The sequence below is a fragment of the Mercenaria mercenaria genome, chromosome 4 (genome assembly GCF_021730395.1).
Source record: "Mercenaria mercenaria strain notata chromosome 4, MADL_Memer_1, whole genome shotgun sequence".
NCBI classification, from domain to species: Eukaryota; Metazoa; Mollusca; class Bivalvia; order Venerida; family Veneridae; genus Mercenaria; species Mercenaria mercenaria.
Genome location: NC_069364.1, coordinates 88,354,043 through 88,374,972, shown reverse-complemented (window position 1 = coordinate 88,374,972; position 20,930 = coordinate 88,354,043). Strand labels below are relative to the sequence as shown.

The 20,930-nt window shown below is 34.4% G+C and overlaps 2 protein-coding genes across 2 annotated transcripts in view; one reads left to right on the top strand and one right to left on the bottom strand.

Annotated features, from left to right (window-relative positions):
* The window catches only part of LOC123552385 (armadillo repeat-containing protein 2-like), a 465,377-nt gene that overhangs the window by 216,159 nt on the left and 228,288 nt on the right, over positions 1-20,930 (top strand). The window lies entirely within an intron of this gene.
* Positions 17,562-20,930, bottom strand: part of LOC123552380 (cell surface hyaluronidase-like) — a 30,187-nt gene continuing 26,818 nt past the window's right edge. The window contains exons 20-24 of the mRNA XM_045342006.2: positions 20,265-20,430; positions 19,403-19,462; positions 18,914-19,016; positions 18,174-18,284; positions 17,562-17,914 (exon numbers count right to left, since the gene is read on the bottom strand). Coding sequence (XP_045197941.2) covers positions 17,745-17,914; positions 18,174-18,284; positions 18,914-19,016; positions 19,403-19,462; positions 20,265-20,430 — 610 coding nt within the window. The 3' untranslated portion in view covers positions 17,562-17,744. The remainder of the gene's footprint in view (positions 17,915-18,173; positions 18,285-18,913; positions 19,017-19,402; positions 19,463-20,264; positions 20,431-20,930) is intronic.

The following is a 20,930-nucleotide window of genomic DNA, read 5'->3' as shown; positions in this document are numbered from 1 at the left end:
CGCTGGACATTTTGTCTTGTGAGGGTATTCAGATCAACAGTTTCGACATTTTCTTTGTTTTTGCTTAACATTTGGTTTGTTTGCAGTAATTTTCTTCGGTGTAATTTCCTTTTTGTAACCTTGTTTGCACTTTCACCCGTACCATGTTCAATTTCGGAAGCATGTTTGTCAGATAATTCCAGTGCACGAGCTTCTTGAATCAGTTCATCCAAAGTTATTTCTTGTTTCAGCGCTTTGCGACGTAAGCTTGTTGACTGACATCCTTGGATAATCTGTGATTTTATTTCCTTGTCTTTGTCGGCAAATTCACAGTTTTCACAGAGCTGTCGTAGCCTTGTATGATACGTCTTGACTCTTGTTTTGCTTGGCGAAATTTGTACACCTCGTACTCAGTGCATTTTTTCGGTGCAAAGTATTCCGTAAGTTTCAAAAGAGCAGTCTTATAATCATCACCTGTCCCGGATAGTGTATCGAAAATATCATTTACTTCTTCCCCGGCATAATGTAGGAGTAAGGCTCTCTTTCTCTTTTCATGGGGCCTCCGTGGCCGAGTGGTTAGAGTCGTTGACTTCAAACCATTTGCCCCTCATCGATGTGGGTTCGAAACCTCATTTGGGGCGTAGAATTCTTCACGTGAGGAAGCCATCACGGCTTACGGAAGGTCGGTGGTTACCAGTGCCGCTCGTGATGAAATATGCACGGAGGGGCACCTGGGGTCTTCCTCCACCATTAAAGCTGGAAAGTCGCCATATGACCTAAAATTGTGTCGGTGCGACGTTAAACCCAACAAAATAAAATAAATAAATTCTCTTTTCATTAGTTATGTCCAAACCAATTAGTAGATTCTCTAGACGTTGACACCATTTTTTCCATCTAGTGTCCACAGCAGGCTCGTTAACAACAAAATTAGTGAACACTGGTAATCCCTGTGCCATTTTAATAGTAGTAAAACATCAGTGTTTCATGAATGAATTTCTACAATAATGTCACTGTTATTCCAATGCTGTTTATTAAACATTTAATCCAACATTTGTTGCTATCTTGTCGCCAGTGTAAAGTGTCCGAGTTATAATTGTATGGGAAGATTAAATGAATAAAGACTGTCTATGTTAATATATATTTTAATGATCAGCTACGATTGCATGTTGGTTAAACTCTGATAAAGATCTTACTCATACTACAATGAAATATAATATGTAGGCGGAGCTTAGAGAATCTGGCTTTAGATTGACAGATAAACTCTACTACAGTACAGTCTGAAGATGTTATTTCGATATAATAAATCAAGTATTGACTCCTGAGCCTTTCGATACTACAGTCAAACCTGTGTTAAAGACCACCTCTGAACAGAGACCACCTAGCTCTAAAGACCTCCTGCTTCATTATTCTTTAAGGAAATTTCTATATTCAAAATGAGTTTTATACACTGGGGTATATATTGTACATTTGCATAATAGTTTTAGACCTATGTTTCCAAGGCCTTCATGAAAGAAGGAATAGTTCTAGACTTCTGTCTTAAGGTTAGATGTACTGATAATTGAACTATGTACAGTCTCTTATAAATCATATTATGATTGATCGCATACATGTATTTGTGTTTTATATGTATATTTTATTGTATATGTATTGCGAATGAGACTCTAATAAAACATTGAATTGAATTGTTGTTGTTTTTTTTACATTTTAATATTTACAGTGTATTTTAACCCGAGAATAAAGACAACCTCCCAATAAAGATCACATTTTGGCTCTCTCAAGTGTGGTCTTTATAGACAGGTTTGATTCACCACGAGAGATTGCCTTCTTTTGACGAATTTCACGTCATATCAAATGGCCCAAGATCAGTCATTAATTGTATAACATCAAACACCGTGTGAATGAGACATACGTAATTTGACCCTAATGTCGAAAGGGTAGCTTTAAAATTTCTTTGCTATAAGATATCTGAAGTTAATTGAAAACAGCAGTATATTTTGACAAACCGTTTTATCATTTATTCAGTAGCAATAGCAGCATCTGTTTAAAGTTTCTGTATGTGTCTGTTCTGTAACTTGTGGTTCTTTTGCTGGAGAGATATATTTCTTTGTAATTGAGGTAGAAGTACTCGATAATGAGATATCAGTCAGACTTCTGACAAATATCTCAACTTATACAAATGTAGTAGTGATATCTTCTTTTTTAAATTACACAGATAGATCTTAACGGTGGATAATCAAATTTTGGTCAACATGATGACGTAAAGAATTGATTCGAGACTTTAACAACTTATCATTTACTTTATTTGTGTTCACCAAATGTTAAATATATCTAAGAGTAGTTTTTTAGAATTTGATTACTAGTATCTTATTCCGGTTGAATAAACAACATTGTACCAAAATTTCCCGACTTGTGTTAGATATTAAGATCAATATCCACTTTATTCCTCTGAAAATTAGGCTTCTCTCAAAATCTCTGGACTTTCGCGTTTGACGTATTAAATTACGTAAACGTTACTAACGTTGACTCATTGCAAAGTAAAAATCCGTTTATTCTTTTATCATTGAACAAACTGGTCAATAATGGTGCAACTACTTATCGATGACTAGAAAACCGCATTTCTGTATATCCGAATAAAACTTACCTGAATCGGTAGTCGCGCTTCGTTTAGCACAGACAAATTACTACCTTAATACCTTTATCAATTATGCATATTTCATAAATATATGAATTATGAAAATCTTCTTGATCTAATTTTCCAAATGCATAGATGGGCGTTTTTAAAGTTTTAAAGTCATTGAGTGTAGTCTGTAGAGCTATCATTTTTGATTAAATAACATTTCACTTTGTCTTAAAATACTATCTTTTAACACGTAAGAGATAACTCTTTTGGTTCACAAACGCTGCCTTCACGTTAGTGTTCAGGTCGTGGATCAACATTCAATGTAGACCAAAAACTGCAACCGCAGATAAACATTCACAACTGTTCAGGAACGTAGATCAACTTATAATGTCGACACGGGTCTGCACTCACAGATAAACACTCACAACTGTTCAGGAACGTAGATCAACTTATAATGTCGACACGGGTCTGCACTCACAGATAAACATTCACAACTGTTCAGGAACGTAGATCAACTTATAATGTAGACACGGGTCTGCACTCACAGATAAACATTCACAACTGTTCAGGAACGTAGATCAACTTATAATGTAGACACGGGTCTGCACTCACAGATAAACATTCACAACTGTTCAGGAACGTAGATCAACTTATAATGTAGACACGGGTCTGCACTCACAGATAAACATTCACAACTGTTCAGGAACGTAGATCAACTTATAATGTAGACACGGGTCTGCACTCACAGATAAACATTCACAACTGTTCAGGAACGTAGATCAACTTATAATGTAGACACGGGTCTGCACTCACAGATAAACACTCACAACTGTTCAGGAACGTAGATCAACTTATAATGTCGACACGGGTCTGCACTCACAGATCAGCATTTAAAAAATCTTTGTCGTAAATCGGAATTCAAAAACGTTCTCGTCGTATATCGACTATGTTCGGGTCGTAAATCAGCATTTAAAGTAGTCATCGGGTTTTAAGGGGACGCATACTTTGAAATTAGAAAAAAAGTGGGTGGGGTATGATAAAATTTACCTGCAAAAAGTACAAAGTTTTGGTACATGAAATGGATACTGTTCCAACTGTTATAAGTTCACAAAGGATTGCTCACTGTAATAAAAATGAGAAAAACTGAAACAAGAAAGTTATTGTGTAATTACATAAGACATTGTGTACATTCAAAGTCAACAATTAATATTTTTTGTGCGAAAATAATAGTGCTTTACCTTGTCCAAACATTTATCAATCTCCTACAGATTCTAATTTAAAGAAAAAAAGTGAAATAAGTTCACTGTCTTGCTTTTCATTTTGCATATGTAAGCTAAAACACATAATTTAGTTTGTTTACAAAGTAGTGCATAAGAAAAGATATGGTGGTCAAGGAATGCCACATTCCAACACTAAAAGAGTATATTCCCCTTAATACATTAAACATTTATCGTTACAGAAGTCGAGTGGCTTACAATAAGGGCCTAGAAATGTTTCCTTTATTAATTTTCAACTTGTTATTCATGAACTACAATGCACTTAAATATCAAAACACATTGAACAAACTTTTGAAAATGTATTGTCTTAAGGTTTCGATGGAGGCCTTGAGAAACAAAAATCAAACAACACCAAATCATAGAAAGAAAGAGTTGTTTGACATGAAAATTGAACAGCATGTAAAACATGTATATTACTTTACGAAACAAGTGTCAGTATACTGATATAAACATTGAATTCCGGAAAAGGGCTGCCTAAAGGGGCTCCACTTCCGGACAGTTAAACGCCTTATAAAACTCACCATTTTCAAAGAACTGTTACACATGTTTGTTTTGATGCATTTGCAATAGCGTGCGAGTGGTGAAATTTCACGTAACAAGGTGGAACATAGTTTTTAGCAATTGTTTATCTTTTTTTCTTTACAAATGGCATTCATTTTCAAAGGGAGACAACTTTTTCTCAAAGATTACTTAAAATAATCGGAAAAAGTTGTTTCCCTTTGAATATGAATGCCATTTGTACTTAAAATAATCGGGAACAGTTGTCTCCCTTTGAAAATGAATGCCATTTGTAAAGAAAAAAAGATAAACAATTGCTGAAAACTGTGTTCCACCTTGTTATGCGAAATTTCACCACTCGCACGCTATTGCAAAAGCATCAAAACGAACATGTGCAACAGTTCTTTGAAAATGGTGAGTTTTTAAAGGCGTTTAACTGTCCGGAAGTGGAGCCCCTTTAGGCAGCCCTTTTCCGGAATTCAATGTTTATATCAGTATACTGACACTTGTTTCGTAAAGTAATATACATGTTTTACATGATGTTCAATTTTCATGTCAAACACCTCTTTCTTTCTATGATTTGGTGTTGTTTGATTTTTGTTTCTCAAGGCCTCCATCGAAACCTTAAAAATCCCTAAAATAAGGTATGAAATTTGGTTGAGAGGTCCAATCAATGTGTATATGTGCAAAAGTATCATTCTAATCTTGTTCACAAAACTTACTAATACACAGCAGAAATGTCAATGATCAAAACTGGGCGAATATACAGTTATCCTCACTTAAATGTCATTTATAGTTTGTCCTTGAAGTCTCCAACATACTTTTCATATAACTCTGTTTGCACGAGTTGCACGAGAATGCTGTCATTCACGTAAAAAGCGGGGTCAGATAAGTTGTAAATGCAATATCGTCTAAACGTAATTAAGAAAAACTTTATCTCATAACGTAATGAACAAGTATAATGTTGTAACAACTATACTTAAACTGATCTAAGTATTGTCCGTAAGTATTGACCTGGCACTCATGAATATTCCGTGTATTTCCGTAAATTAATTTTCGGTGTCCGAATATAAATAGCGGTATAACTAAATAGTACATATATCGTCCTAACTGATATACTGTCGCATGTGCAGGTAGCTGTGCGGACAAAGCGTTTACTTGCAAATATCAGGATTGTAGGTTCGAGTTCTACGTGCGAACATATATTTTTTCCCCAAATTTTATATGCAGACTTACTACTCATTTGATCAAATGTATCGTGATATCTATGGTTCAGTTATTAAGAGTAATCATATTTTCCAGTTATAAAATAATGGAATAAAATTGTTTTAATAGTATCTTAGATAAAAAGACAAGTTACCTGTCACTAACGTTCCAGGAAAAGAAAATATTACAAGAGAAAACAATCAAAATTCATGAAATATGACACATAAAAATAACGTAAACGATAACCTTACAATGCATTAAATTGAAAAAAGATCTATTCCGTAAGTGATTTCGAACCCATGGTAACGTGCGTGCTAGTCAGACACCTTACCTCTCCGCCACCGTGTCATTGATTAACTTTACATGTTACTTTAGTAATGTAGATACTTTCAGGATACTAATATTGCGTAAATTAACGAAAACGCCCGAAAATTTTGGCGAAGATTAATGAGTGCCAGGTCAATACTTACGGACAATAGAAGTCGGTTTATAAGTCACTTTATTGATTCATTTTGTGTTTTGTTATTGTTGTCAAAAAGTATAACGGAAGTGCCTCACAACTGAAGCGGAAACCAGTTTGATGCGCAAAGTAGTCCATTGTAATACCATGTTCAGATTACGTTTTTAATCCTACATTAACTTGGGTTTATTTTTTAAACTCGTTTGCGTCCACACTATATGTGGTGTAAAACATGAATTTTGTAAAGGTCAAGTGGTTTCTGTAATGTAGCATTAAAACTACCTCGGAAGGTGGTTTTAATACTACATTAAAAAATAATGCTACATTATTTTACAAATGTGAACGCAAATGTGGGTTATAACTGGTTTTACAATCCCAAATCCACAGATCTTACCTTTTGGAGGAAGAATACCATGTGTTTCTCTTTTGTATCAAACAATTGATGCTGTGGCTGGCAAAAGCAATTGGACTGTTGATGAAACAAAATCATTAAATTGCGGTTTGGATTCATGCTGACGCTCAAAATGGACAATAGATGGAATGAACAGAAATTCTTAGATGAACACAGAAGTTTAAATATTGATGACCCCTTCTTGTTTCTGTTAGCCTCAATTCTTTGTAACCTTTTTTGCTTATTGCAAGATATTTGTTAACTTCCAACATTGCATGTATATATTTAAACCACATTTCTTTGTCTAGTGTGGATGCAAACTAGATTATATTTTGATGGGTTTTGAATGTCAAATACCAATTATAGCCAATTAGTGCCTGATAAAAATAAAACCGTTTTGCTAGTGTGAACACGGTATAAGTAATATTTTTTGATAAATGTCCATAGAAATTAATAATTTTCTGATATTAAAGACGAATCTCTGAATAGGATTCGTTATTTGATAAGAAATTATAATCATCGACATGTTTTTTTTTAAATCATACACGTGCTGACACCTAAGATGTCTCCCGTTGTTTATTCGAGTTACCTTTCGTCCGGCGCAGTAATACTTTTTGCAGTGAATCGCCGAGAAGTCGTGGGAAAATTAAAAACCATGTAAATAAACTAAAATTAACCACCTTTTCAAGATCAATTTCAAGTGATCGACGTTATGCATTTAACCCACCTGACCTGTGTAGCATCTTAGATATCTGTTCTAAGGTATTCATTGTGTAGAATGTCATGTTATGCCCTTGCAATGCTAATCCCACTCTGATTTTTTTGTTTACATTTTTTATCAATGAGAAATATGGCGTCCATCCCGAGCTGAAATGACGTGGCGTTAAATTTGTACATGTTTAAGCAAACCTGGTGTGTTAGAAAGAAAATTTCATCCCTTCAACATTATTTGTAACACTGGTATTGTAAAAAACCTGTTTTTTCCTTATACAAAAGCTTAATATTTTGTGTTGAATGTACTTTCACAAAGACCTCTGTTTTCCTATTACATTCATAGTACCACATCCTTATCCACAAAGTACTGAATAATACAGGTGTCCATCAGAATTATATCAGTTTAGGAATATGTTTTTTTATCTTCCCACCATCGATTTCTTGAATATGCACCCCTTCCTCATTTCTGTATGAACTGTGAATGTAGCAATATGCGTCCCCTTAACTGATATAATTCCATACAGGTCATTTATATATATGACAAATATCTTCTTTCTGATATATTTATATGTAAACGCATAATTTTTCATCTTCCAATGACTGAAAACAGTGCTTTTTGATAGTTTGCCTTGCATTTCTGCACGCGCTTACGCATACACCTATTGAGAGAGAATGCAAACTCCAATGTTATGTATCTTCTGCTTTGAAACAACCCTTAATCATATTTACATTTGTGTATTAACTTACAATTAGTTTAAGAATTCCAGTATGTCGACAGCCGGTTGCTAGCTCGGCTCTTAGAAGAATAAGGAGAGCTGTTGTTCTCACACGGGCGTCGGTGTCGGCGTCGGAGTCGCCATTGCATTCAGGTTAAAGTTTTATACTTATATACATATTCCGCTCATCAAAACTTGCTACGTAAGGTTTCATCTTGGTAAAGGACAGCCTTCTTATGGTTAAAGACCAGGAACCCGAAGGACACTTGGGACAAATAATTAAATGGTGTTGGTTGAATTTTTATGGACTCTATAGTTCTCACTCAGTTTTATTAACGTTTCGGCCATAAGGCCTTTATCAAAATGACAAATTCCGAGAATTACTCTACATCATGGCGTCTCATAATATAACAACATTTGAAATACAAAACCGGAACTGACGTAACGTTATTAATTTTTTATGTACAAGCTTTTTAATTATTCTTAACTTCTGCTGCCAAAATCATCAAACCTCTTGTGAGGAGCAGACATCATTACGTCTATGGTCAGGTACCACAAAAAAGGTCAACTGGGTCAGCTTAAAAGTTTAATGGCAACCGTCCAGATGTCTTTGTATCTTCATATGCTAACATATCTTATATTAATTCTTATTATCCCTCATACACACTCCTAAACTTATTTCCCCATCCCAGTTACAACCTAGAATGATATGCAGTAACTTCTAAAAATGTAACAGCATGTATCGAAAAAGATTCTTATTCAAAGTTTTCATATAGAACAATAAATACCGGTACTACATGTAATTGTAAGTGTTAATTTTCAGAATTACTTATACCATTAATTAACGATTCAGTCTAGAGTTTCGAAATCATAACGTTAATAGGTGTCTCATTAGACAAAAAAATATAAACAATAACAGAACAGAATACAACAAAACTTTGATTTTCACCCAGCTTTTAAAGGGACAGGCCTCCAGATCGTTCGACAACTAAATTTTTTTTTAGATATCTTGAAATAAATGCTATATTTCTTAAGAAGGCTTTAAAACTTAATTACTGACACACTATATGTTACGGAAACACATGAAATCACAAATTGAAATTCCTCACAGGTCTATAAACACAATGCAGATCTATTCCTCGAACAATAACTATTATTTTTTCTTTCGAGGTCAAACATGCATGATGCTGAGCTGAGGACGACTCCGACACGTGTACCTTTCGCGGGAAGTTTTACGGACTGACTGACTGTGAAATGTTTTTAAAAATTGGGCCAGTGTTCTCCGACAAGAAGATTTTCTATAGTATCCACTATATAATACATAAATAAAAAAAAAGTGACAACCCCTATATGGCCATTTTTTTTTCGATTCGATAAATTGCAAAAATTTGAACACATTTTTTACATTTTTTGTTGGGTTTAACGCCGCACCGACACAACCATAGATCATATGGCGACATTCCAGCTTTGATGGTGAAGGAAGACCCCAGGTGCCCCTCCGTGCATTATTTCATCACGAGCGGGCACCTGGGTAGAAACTCCGACCTTCTGTAAGCCTCACATGAAAAATTCAAGGCACCGAGTTGGGCTTGAATACATATCGGTGAGGTGCAAGTGATTGGAAGCCAGCGATATTAACCACCTTAACTACTCGGCCACGGAGGCCCTCATATTGTGTACAGGGTCACGATAGAACATTTTTGTCATATGATTAAAGTTAGATTTTATACAGACATACATTCTGACCATGTTTTATGTAAATCAGGCAGATTATTAACCAAGTCTTGTATTCAAAGATTAAGTCCAGTGGCCACAGTGACCAAATTAAAATGTGTCCTAGATTTTAAGTAGTCTAACATTCTGACCAAGTTTCATGGTTTAATTTGACATAATTTTCAAACATTCTGAAGGAAGCAGAAAATGCGGCCCCTAGAGTGCTTATAAGAATTTTCTATGATTCGACTTAATGACATTGTTTAATGGTAATCCAATTTTAAAACTTGCCTAGATTTCTTAGATACATTCTAGATACATTCTTGCAATGTTTTATGAAGATTAACTGTAAAGTGTGACAGGCAGAATGTTGACCGGGTGGTCTAGTTTTTGACCTCATGAAGGTAAACCACTATTGAACTTGACCTGGATTTTATAAAGGCAAAAATTCTGACAAAGTTTTACGAGGTGGCCTCTACATAGTTAACAAAGTTTTATTGCAATTTTAGTATTAGACTGGTTTCAGTGGTGCTCAGTACTGTATTTTCCGCGTGGAGTGCAATATTTCTTTAGTATTGGACTGCATGAGAAAACAACGCAGGTGTAGGAAAACGATTAAAATACACATTCATTTACTTGTGCTGTCCAATATCTAACACTAACTTGATTACATGTGGGAAACACATTCCTGTCCAACATTATGAACACAACACTGAAAATACAAAAAGTGATCGATATTTAAACACAGTTTTATGTATGCATAATCGCTATACAGAAATACTCGTGAAAAAGTAAAACTGCTATTCTTTTGTTACAGAAGCCAAAATTTTTGGGCTCTGAAAGTCCCAGGTTCGATGAATTTTTTTAGTTTCGGAATATATTTTGAAGAAAACAAAAGAAAAAATCCACAGTTCACACTTTTTTATTGGTTACCCTTCCTTATTGTTCAATTTTTACAACTCAATAATAACAATTTCTCAATTACAAAACACTGAAAAATAAGCAACTAAAATTTCCTAATATAATATCTGGGGAGAGAGAGAGAGGGAGTGGTTCAGACAGGTCAGTGAAAGGAGGTAAACACTTCACCTTTCGTTTCGGCGACCAAACACAGAATAAACCCACTGCTGGGCAAACCTGCATATTTATTAGCCTAACCTTCCCGCCAAAAAACGAGGGACATAGTAAAAGTAATGTAAAAGTTATGAAAATTCTAGAAACCATGTACACAATCAATATGGTAAATTGAAATTTTAAAACTATTGACCAACCCTGCCCTGACATCTGCAGCGAAAAAGCAAGAATCATGAAAAAAATTATGAATTAAGCTATAGTCTAATACTGGGTATTTTAAAGGTGCAAACCAATGATTTAAAAGATGGTACAATATGCAAGCAAAACTGCAATAAAAAGTCCCTCAGATAGGAGGCAAATATAAGTATTTATCACCTAATTACTAATTACTAAGCTTGTGAAGTCCCAATAGGTACAAAACATAATTTAAATAAGATTTAGAAAAAGTGACCATCATTATACGTGTATATAAAGCAGTATTAATATATGGCATGGACCTTTAAGGAGAAAATGTACTGAAAACTGGTTTAAGTAAAAATAGAATGCACAATTGATTTAAGGTGACTGTATACAAGTTGAAATAAGAATATACTGACAGGTATGTACTTGAAGATATCATTCCTGCTACACTTTGCATGTGTTGACTGCGTCCCTATCCCGAAATGACATCTTCCTAAAGCAACAACCGTCCTTTGAAAAATGTTTTTCAAGATCCGGTTAGAAATTGCACCCGTTTCTGCAGCAAACACATTACCTGTAACTGTACTACTGATAATTGAGAATCAACCACTCATGAGTGTAACACCATTTTTCAAACAAAATTGATTGTAAAGACATAACAAAAGCACCGCAATGCGGAGAAATATACGCCCGAGGGTATGATCTTTGACTCCTTAGTGTGACATTGAGCTTGAAACTAGCCATCCAGAACATGCACTATGCATGTCGTCTCGATGTGGTGAACATTTGTGTCAAGTTTCTCTGAAATCCTTCAAGGGGTTCAGGTATGACGTTTGGTCCCTAAGTGTGATCTTGACCTCAAAGCGAGCCATCCGAAACATGCGCTGTGCACATCGTCCTGATGTATGCATCTGTGCCAAGTTCCTTTAGAATCCTTCAAGCAGGTCAAGAGTTACAGAGCGGACACGAAGTCATATGACCTTTGACACCTAAGTGTGACCTTGACCTTAAAGCAAGCCATCCATAACATGCGCTCTGCACGTCTCCTCGATGTGGTGAACATCTGTGTCAAATTTCTTTGAAATCCTTCAAGGGGTTCAAGAGTTACAGAGCGGACGGACGGACGGACAGACAGACGGACGGACACCGGCATCATAACATAATATGTCCCTTCGGGCGTATAAAAATAATGAATAAACTTACGAAAGCCTGGTTGAAATTGACATCTTCATACATAGTTCATTGCTGGTTATGTATCAGTCCACAACTCAAACGACTTTTAACAAGAGCTGTCCGTATTAAAGACAGCCAAGCTCGACTATTCGAAATATTGTCACAGATGCAGGAAATTATTACCCAAAATGTTAAATATCAAAAGAGTTTTAAGTTCGAAAGGAGACATAATTTGACCAAAATACATATCAGAGTTATGGGACTTGATGTTATCAACTAGTTTTATAACCCTGAAGAAACATGTTAAGTTTCAATTCAATATTAGTTTTGGGGATAATAACTTGCAAGTAAAACTTTAACCAGAATTTTCTATGTCCAAAAGGGGGCATAATTTGCTCAAAATACATGTTAAGGGTTATGGAACTTGACCCAGTGAGGTTGGTAATTGACCTAGAAAAAGAATAAATAGGTTTCAAAGCTATATGCGTTTTGGTAATAGCTGTATGACTTGCACGCAAAACTTTAACCAGGATTTTCTAAGTCCAAAAGAGGGCATAATTTGCCCAAAATACATGTCAGAGTTATGGGACTTGGTACTATCAACTAGTTTTATAACCCCGAAGACACATATGAAGTTTCAATTTAATATCTGTAGTAGTTTTGGAGATAGTTACTTGCATGTAAAACTAACCAGGATTTTCTTAGTCCAAAAGGGGGCATAATTTGCCCAAAATACATGTCAGAGTTATGGGACTTGACCCAGTTAGGTAGGTAATTGATCTAGAAAAAGAAAAAATAAGTTTCAAATCTATATGCCTTTTAGTAATAGCTGTATGTACTTGCACGCGAAACTTTAACCAGAATTTTCTAAATCCAAAAGGGGGCATAATTTGGCCAAAATGAAGGTCAGAGTTATGGGACTTGGTGCTATCAACTAGTTTTATAACCCCGAAGACACATGTAGTGAGTAAGATATAGAACAAAAAATGGCAAAGATGTTCCCGTTTGTGAAGAAAGCACCAAATTTTGCATGAACTTACGTTAAGGTATCTCAAATCCTACAAGAGGAGGAGACACGCTATATCTGCACTGGAACCTCCTTTTAAATCAATTTAGAAAAGGGAGGTAAAAATGTCTTGAAAAGAAATATTTTTTTCATTAAATTGAAATTTATCTATAAAGTAATGTTTCATATGGTCTAAACATGGATAACATACCACTAGCATAGACAAACAACCATTTGGTATTGACAAATATACGAAGTTTACCACAAAATACACTTATTTCTCAAGATACATACTAAAAAGGGAGGTAATCAGATTTTACTATAACGCTAAATTTCAAAAGTGCGTGTGAAAAGATGTTTCTTATGAAGAAAGCACGAAAGTTTGTATCTAAATATTATAAAGTATACTGGATCAGAAATGGACTACAAATACGATTTGTTAGCTTGAATAGACCAAAACATAAGGCCCCAAAGGGGAACTACCTTTTATTTATTTCAATTAAATATATCTAGAACAATTTCAAAAATGTAAATTCATTACCTTAACCAATTATAACTCTTGACACAAATTTTATTCAATTACATTTATTTTATACACATTCAATATACATGACTCAGGAAAAATAATATGAGGCCCTTGAAGGGGAAATTGTTAAAAATCACATTTTAAGGGCAAAATATTCTATTTCAATCATTAAAATATCATATTACTGAACTAAAACATAAGTAAAGATACAGAATTCATGGATCTTATGTATAAAATATCAAAAAAGTAAAAAATATTTCACATGTTTAGGTCCACGAGGTAACCTATATATTTATCAGGACAATAGATTTATACCAAAAAGAGGCTCTTCAATGGATCATTTTTGTATGTTACATAACAGTATAATGACATAATCATGTTTTCAAATCAAATGACTCATCCAAAGACCCATAAAATAAAAGAAACTGATATTTACACTCTTTCAATAGATATCTAAGAATTGTAATAGGTTTCCCAGTACTTCTCTAATACATTTGTTTGACAAATTTATATTTCTTTTACATGAATGTGTTATTGCACTGGAATTTAATTGGTTTTGTGAAGTGTACATAGTAATTAAAATCAAGTGTCAACACTGGTCAATCCAGATTCAACAGAATTAAGCAATGCAAGGGTCACAATTAAGGTATACAGGCACTAAATAGAAAACTGGCGCGGAAAAATATCATGATAGTCGCAAAATGGCGCATTCAAAGAGTCCTCCTTTTTTGCTCTGTAGAGCTTTATTCCTTCCTTGTTACATTTTTTTTTGCTGAAATCACATAACAGATCTATCCTTGACATATAGGAAGCATTTTCGCAAAAATATGATAGCATAACAGATTTATTATGGAAATGAAGGTCATACAATTTGGGGTATCATTTTTAGTTGATATTGTAGTTGGTTTGTTTGACTGAAGTACATGAACCCCAATTTTCTTTTGATGTTTTTTTTTCAGCATTGACAATATTCTTTAAGAAAATGTAAAGATCTAAGCTACAGACATTTAAAACGGGTCCTGCTCTTTGCTGTAGCCATTTGAAATCTGTCAATTTTATCTAGAATAAATAACACCAGCTATTTAGTATGTTCATACCTTAATGTATCTCTCCAAGTATGGCTTCATATTATGAATATTAGAAATGTGAACATAGGTAGTTTAGCTGTTTTCATGCTGTCTATTTCCTTCAGGAACTAGAATTTTATCTGGCACCATTTACTGACTTACAGCTTGATACTTTTGTTTATAACATGACCATGTTTTGTTCCAAAAGTTTGAAGTCACAACATGTGGTGCACTGACTGGTTTGCGACATGGTACAAATTTGTTTGTCGCAGATGCATAAAATCAAAACCACAAAGGGATGATGTTACGAGCAACCAATACTGATACACACTGTTATTTTCTATAGTAAAACAGTTTGCTAGTTGTTAGCTGTAGCTTGATTTAGCCGTTCCAAACAGTTCTGGTACATGCTGACTGATACTGTAGTACGCCGTCTTTTTGGCATAAAAATGAGGACAAAAATCCAACAGGAAAAGACACATCAAAGAAAGTAGAATTTGACTTAAAGCTAACATTTTTATAATGCATTATTTGGTTGTGATTCTGTCTCAATACGTTTGCAAGGCATAGGATATCTTTACTTATGGCTATGCCGTGTTAAAAGATTCAAGAAGCGCACATGACAACTGGAAGAATAGGTTGTTCTATCATGCAAAGGAATATCAAAATGAAGCCAGAGAATATAATTTCTTAAGCAGTTAGACGTATTGAAAGCAACCCCATAAGAGATGTTCACGTATGTAGCAAATAACATTGTATCAAGCAGGTTGTAGACAGGCATTTATAGCATACATTGACATTGTTAATCCTGTCAACTGGAAATGGTCAAGAGAACAGGTACTTGGCTTTAATTGTGTAATACGCTTCATAATTAACTGCTATAAGTTGGAGGAAACTCATCAATGTAACTACAATAATACATACAAAGGCAGATATAAATGTATCAAGCTAATTCTGTGTACTTAGACATTTTGAAGACATGTGTGCTAGACAGTGAAATACTGGCAAATCTATTACAGTTTTAGTTAAATATTGAAAGGGTTGTTACGCCTAAAATTAAAAGTTGTTTGTTTGATCGTACCCTGACTGTATTGGACAAAGAGTACATATCAGCTATGATTATAACTAGGATGGCCTGCAATAGTCATTTTATCCGTGCTGAATGAGCTCCATTGGCCATACCTAGATGCATAGTATACTCAACCCTGACCCACAAGTACAATGTTCTGAATGACCATTTCTTTATCAGATACATGATATCATTATATAGGCCGATTTGGAACTTAAGACAGAAAATACACTATTTCGCTGTTTGTTTGGCTTAATATTTAAGATAACTGTAGCTCAGTATATTTTAAGGCGACATTGTTTATAAACTAATCGATTAATCTTTACCTTCAAAAATTTTCATCTAACTCTAATTGGCATGACTTTATTTCTGTATTATATTTTCATCTTAAACAAATTTTTATATGTGTTCTTAGGGGGTCTGTTGTAAATCACAGCACTTTAGAAATGTTTATAGTTATAAGCTCTGTGGAGGGGTTCAGTGGGAGAGACCGTCTAATGGTAAAGATGTTGTCAGATCAATAGGAAGGTCGTTGGTTCAAACAACGTACAAAGGTTTATCTACCAGTGCTCTTTTCAAGAAAGCGGAATTTAGACTGATTCTGAAACTTGTAATCTTAATCAAATTCAAATAAATTAGTATCATTAAATATAGTATAAATTAGCAATAATAAATGCAACAATTCCATTATTTTTATGTTGTAAAGAAAGCATTAGAATAATCGCATGCTTTAGCTTGAAGTCATTAATTGTCTTGAAAAACATAAATTATGTTTTGTGTAATACATTTTACATGAATCTAAATTAGATATTGAATTACAAGAAAAACACAAAATAGCCCCTTCTTTAGCTGCTCTTTTGAATGCATAATAATAATATTTATAGGGAAATCGAACTTCGGTACCCCATGTACAGTATAAGTATTGTAAAATCGATTATACGAATTACAGTATATGTGAACTTGTTTTATAAAATACCCTTAATGAACCTCAAAATGTAAAGAATGTTAAAATAATATTTTGATATAATTAAATATTAAAATTAGTTTTGTTTACCCGAGTGATATAATATTCACACTTGAAAATCCTGTAAATGAAATTTTTAAATTTCCCCCTTTTAGGGCCTCATTTATGTCATTTGTCAGTGTCCTATATATTCAATGTGTATAAAATGTAACTAAATAAATATTATTATTATTTACTTATTTAGGTTATAAATTAACCTTTTGGACATTGCTTTCAAAAATATATGATTAAACTAAATAAAATAAAGGGTCCCTTTTTGGGGCCTCATTTTAAGCTAATTGAGGTTGGCGAACTGCGTGTCTCCTCCTTTTTTTGGATTCAGCATACTTCAAAATAGGTATATACGACGTTTGGTGCTTTCTTCACAAAAGGAAACATCTTTTTCCTATAACCTACTCACTAATGTGAAGTTTCAATTCAATATCTGCATTAGTTTTGGAGATAGTAACTTGCATGTAAAACTTTAACCAGAATTTTCTAAGTCCGAAAGGGGGCATAATTTGCCCAAAATACATGTTAGAGTTATGGAACTTGACCCAGTGAGGTTGGTAATTGACCTAGAAAAAGAATAAATAAGTTTCAAAGCTATATGCCTTTAAATGATAGCTGTATGTACTTGCATGCAAAAACTTAACCAAGGTGTGACGCCGACGCCGACGCCAGGGTGAGTAGAATAGTCGAGCTAAAAATGGATACAGGTTATATCTAGTGAAGTAAATATGTTTTAAGAATTTATACTTTGGAAAGAACTTAAGATAAAGATTATGAATTTTGTGAAACAGATCCCATCTTTAAATAGAGTTTCACAAACTTTCCATTCACCATAAACTATTGCAGTATGATAACAAACAAGTAATGTAAATACTTTGCAAGATACTTTATTATTTCATTTCACATTCATTTTTTTTAAAACAGCGATTTGCTAGTTTAATGATATTATATTGCAACTGTCATATATAATTAAATTCATGATACTAATACATAATTATATATTTATATATGGTGCAAATGCGTCAGTGATTTATTCGTAACTTGGTTCTAGACATCTTTACTAACAGACGGTACATGGCTGGACCTCATCTACTGCCCCTGTGCAATAAATACCGCCGTGTCGTGGTTCAGGGTTCGAGCATTCTCTTGTACGTCTCGAGAATCCCGCACAGTCGTCAGTTTTCTGGCACTCGCCCCATGTAGTCCATTCTGAAAAGTCTCCGTCAATCGCTGAAAAAATGAAGAAGATAGCGTGCACATTTCAATGGTCATGTGAAGATAAATGTTTCGTTTTTGGGGGCAAATCATCTTATTTATTTTCTTACAAAAACTGTTTCAGACACGGTAGAAAACAAACAAACCTCTAATACTTACGTGTGTTCCGGCATTTTCCAGAAGTTTCATCTTTTAACATTAAAAGTGTAAAAAAATATTTTATTACTTCATTTGACTTTAAACTTTCGATGTAACTTGAAACAACAGAACTTACGACAAGCTTTGTCGAAACACGGTTTTTCTTCTTTCAAAGGTCCCTCACAATCTTTGCCTCCGTTCTGCGGTCTTGGAGTGTCACACTTTCTGATTCGCCGCTGTGTACCATCTGTTCATTATTGAAAGCATTAAGGCAAAATTCATAATCATAATTTTATGCAAATTTTTTCATGAATCCTACAACCTTCCGCTGGCGTATAACTGGATATACCTACCGAGGTTCTTGAATATGAATTAAGTCCGAGGAGTTATGAATGTAAAACAATGGAAACTATATTCCAATAAAACAAATTGTTCTTAGTTTCATTTAAAGTTCGGTCATTTCATGACAATTTTGGTACACCTTCCTAATTTTCAGTCATATATCTGTTTTCTACAAGAAATCTATAGGCCTACTTTGCCTAAATAATGTCGGAAAGAAAAAGTGGTGTTTTTGTAGTCAGGTACCACTATATTGCCGTATTTCAGAGACCACTTCACAGAGTAAACATCCAGTTTTCAAGAAAATAACTCACAAACATACTAATATAAGAATGAAGTGTCTTTATTCTATGTGAAATACATTTCACGAGAGAGATACTAGTAATCCCCTCATGAAACCTGGATAACCGCACAAATGCGCCAACAACTGATTGTTTTTCGACCGAGTTACTGCTTCGTGTATTTCAACTGCATAGATATCAAAAACTACTTCGATTATAAACAGTGCTATTTGTTTACACCTACTGAAATACTTACCTCCGCAAGACACTGAGCATCTGGACCACCCAGTCCAGTCACTTAGGCCCCCATCGACAACATCTCGTGTAGTAAATGGTCGAGTTACACCGGCACCCCACCCCTGTCAACAGCAGTTAAGGAAGTTAAATGTATTAACAAATTAAATATATATATATATATATATGCATTACTGGGGTAATATAACATTCTGACAATTAAAGCTCACATATTAAAATATGTTCTTTGTGATTTCATGTTGTTAAAAGTAGCATTTCGATGCACTAAACATTTACATACGATTCTAGATATCAAAATATTTTAACAAAAATCATATTAATAATAGACAGAAATGTTTCACTTGAAAATTTTCAGTTTAAATATGAACAGCAGTCATCCAGAACACTAGCCCAACATGCTAAATTTGACACATTAATGCATTCAATTTCGCTAAGAAACCAGCTGTATTTCGATATAACAAACAAACATTATTTATATATAAAAACATACCTGAGGAGGAACAGAGGCACCTGTTGCAGGCAATACATCATCGAAGGTTGGAAGAGCTGGCTAAAATAAAAAAAAATGGGATATTAATGTCAAATGTACACCCGAGCCTTAGTTCATGTAAGAAAATATTGGTAAAACCGAGGGATGATTCCCAAGGTACAGCTGGGCACAAAAACGGATTTCATCTACTGGGCACATACCCCGTTTTAGTAGTGAAGCTTTCGAGGAAGTCTCTTAGAACTCACGCCAGTAGTTGTTAAGAAAACGAACGAACAAGATATGCGCATCTCCTTTCAGATCCTATTAAGTTTCGCTGAATATCAGCCAGAGGATCCGGATATAGACAACGCTACAGTTTACCATTGATGAATAATCAAAGGGCAGTAACTAACTGAAAAATCATCCGATCGGAACATGAAGATTATATGCGCATGTTTTTTTTTAAAGTAAAGCTTCCTATGAAGTTTCACTACTTCCATCCAGTGGTTGCTGAGGAATACTCCGGACAAGAAATGGTCCTATGGTATACTAATGTTGAATAATCAGAAAAAAAATCGCACGACTGGGACATGAAGGTCATATGCGCATCTCCTCTTGGGAGTGAAGGTTTCGCTCAGTTCCAGCCAGTGGTTATTGAAGAAGAATTTCGGGATGGACGAACGAACAGACGGACAAAGTGGCAACATATGTGTTTCCCCTGTCGGGGAACAAAAATAAATGGTCACAGAAAATGCCAGATTTAGGCATTGGCATTGCAAATATATAACAACTAAATATTTACAAGCAATGTACCTTAAAATGGCAGCGATAGTTTTAAAAGATATAAATGTTATTCAGAGTCATATTGATGTTAAGTTCGAACCTTTGGCATGTTTAGCTTATCCCCGTACAGTCTTTCACGACAATCTGCGTCATCCATTGTTCCGGAATCGACGTAGATGTTCAAATATGGGCATTTTCCGTCGGCACAAGAATTCCATTCGTTGGGACCTCTGTCCTTGTTGTTTATAAACTTGTAGTACAACATTCTGAGGACGCAAAAAAGAAAGCATGCATGCAGTTCACGTGCATATACTACTTTTGTACTGTATACATGTTAGGCATGCCTTAATCACGTAGAATAATAAATTATCAATTCCACTTTATAAATACATAAAAGCATTTGTTTTCGAAATGAGTGCTAGCACTGTGTGATATGTTTACATTCTATATACACTAAAGGGGTCATAGGCTTGACAAAGACACATGTTTGGCATTTTCAGTGGAATTTAAGCCCTCGACAACTGTAGATGCATATGATTATTTTATAGAACGTATGAATATGCTGTGCTTTTAGAATCCCATGGCGGTGAGGTCTGCTGGTATTTTACATTTTCATTAATAAAAAATTGGTACATATGATAGGCAGATTCAAATATGATTATAAAGCTTTACATGTAGGTGATTTTACGCCTGAGATATATTATTAATACCTTTCTTCTGTGTAAGGTTCTACTTCAGCGATATTTAGTCAAAAACCTATGACCCT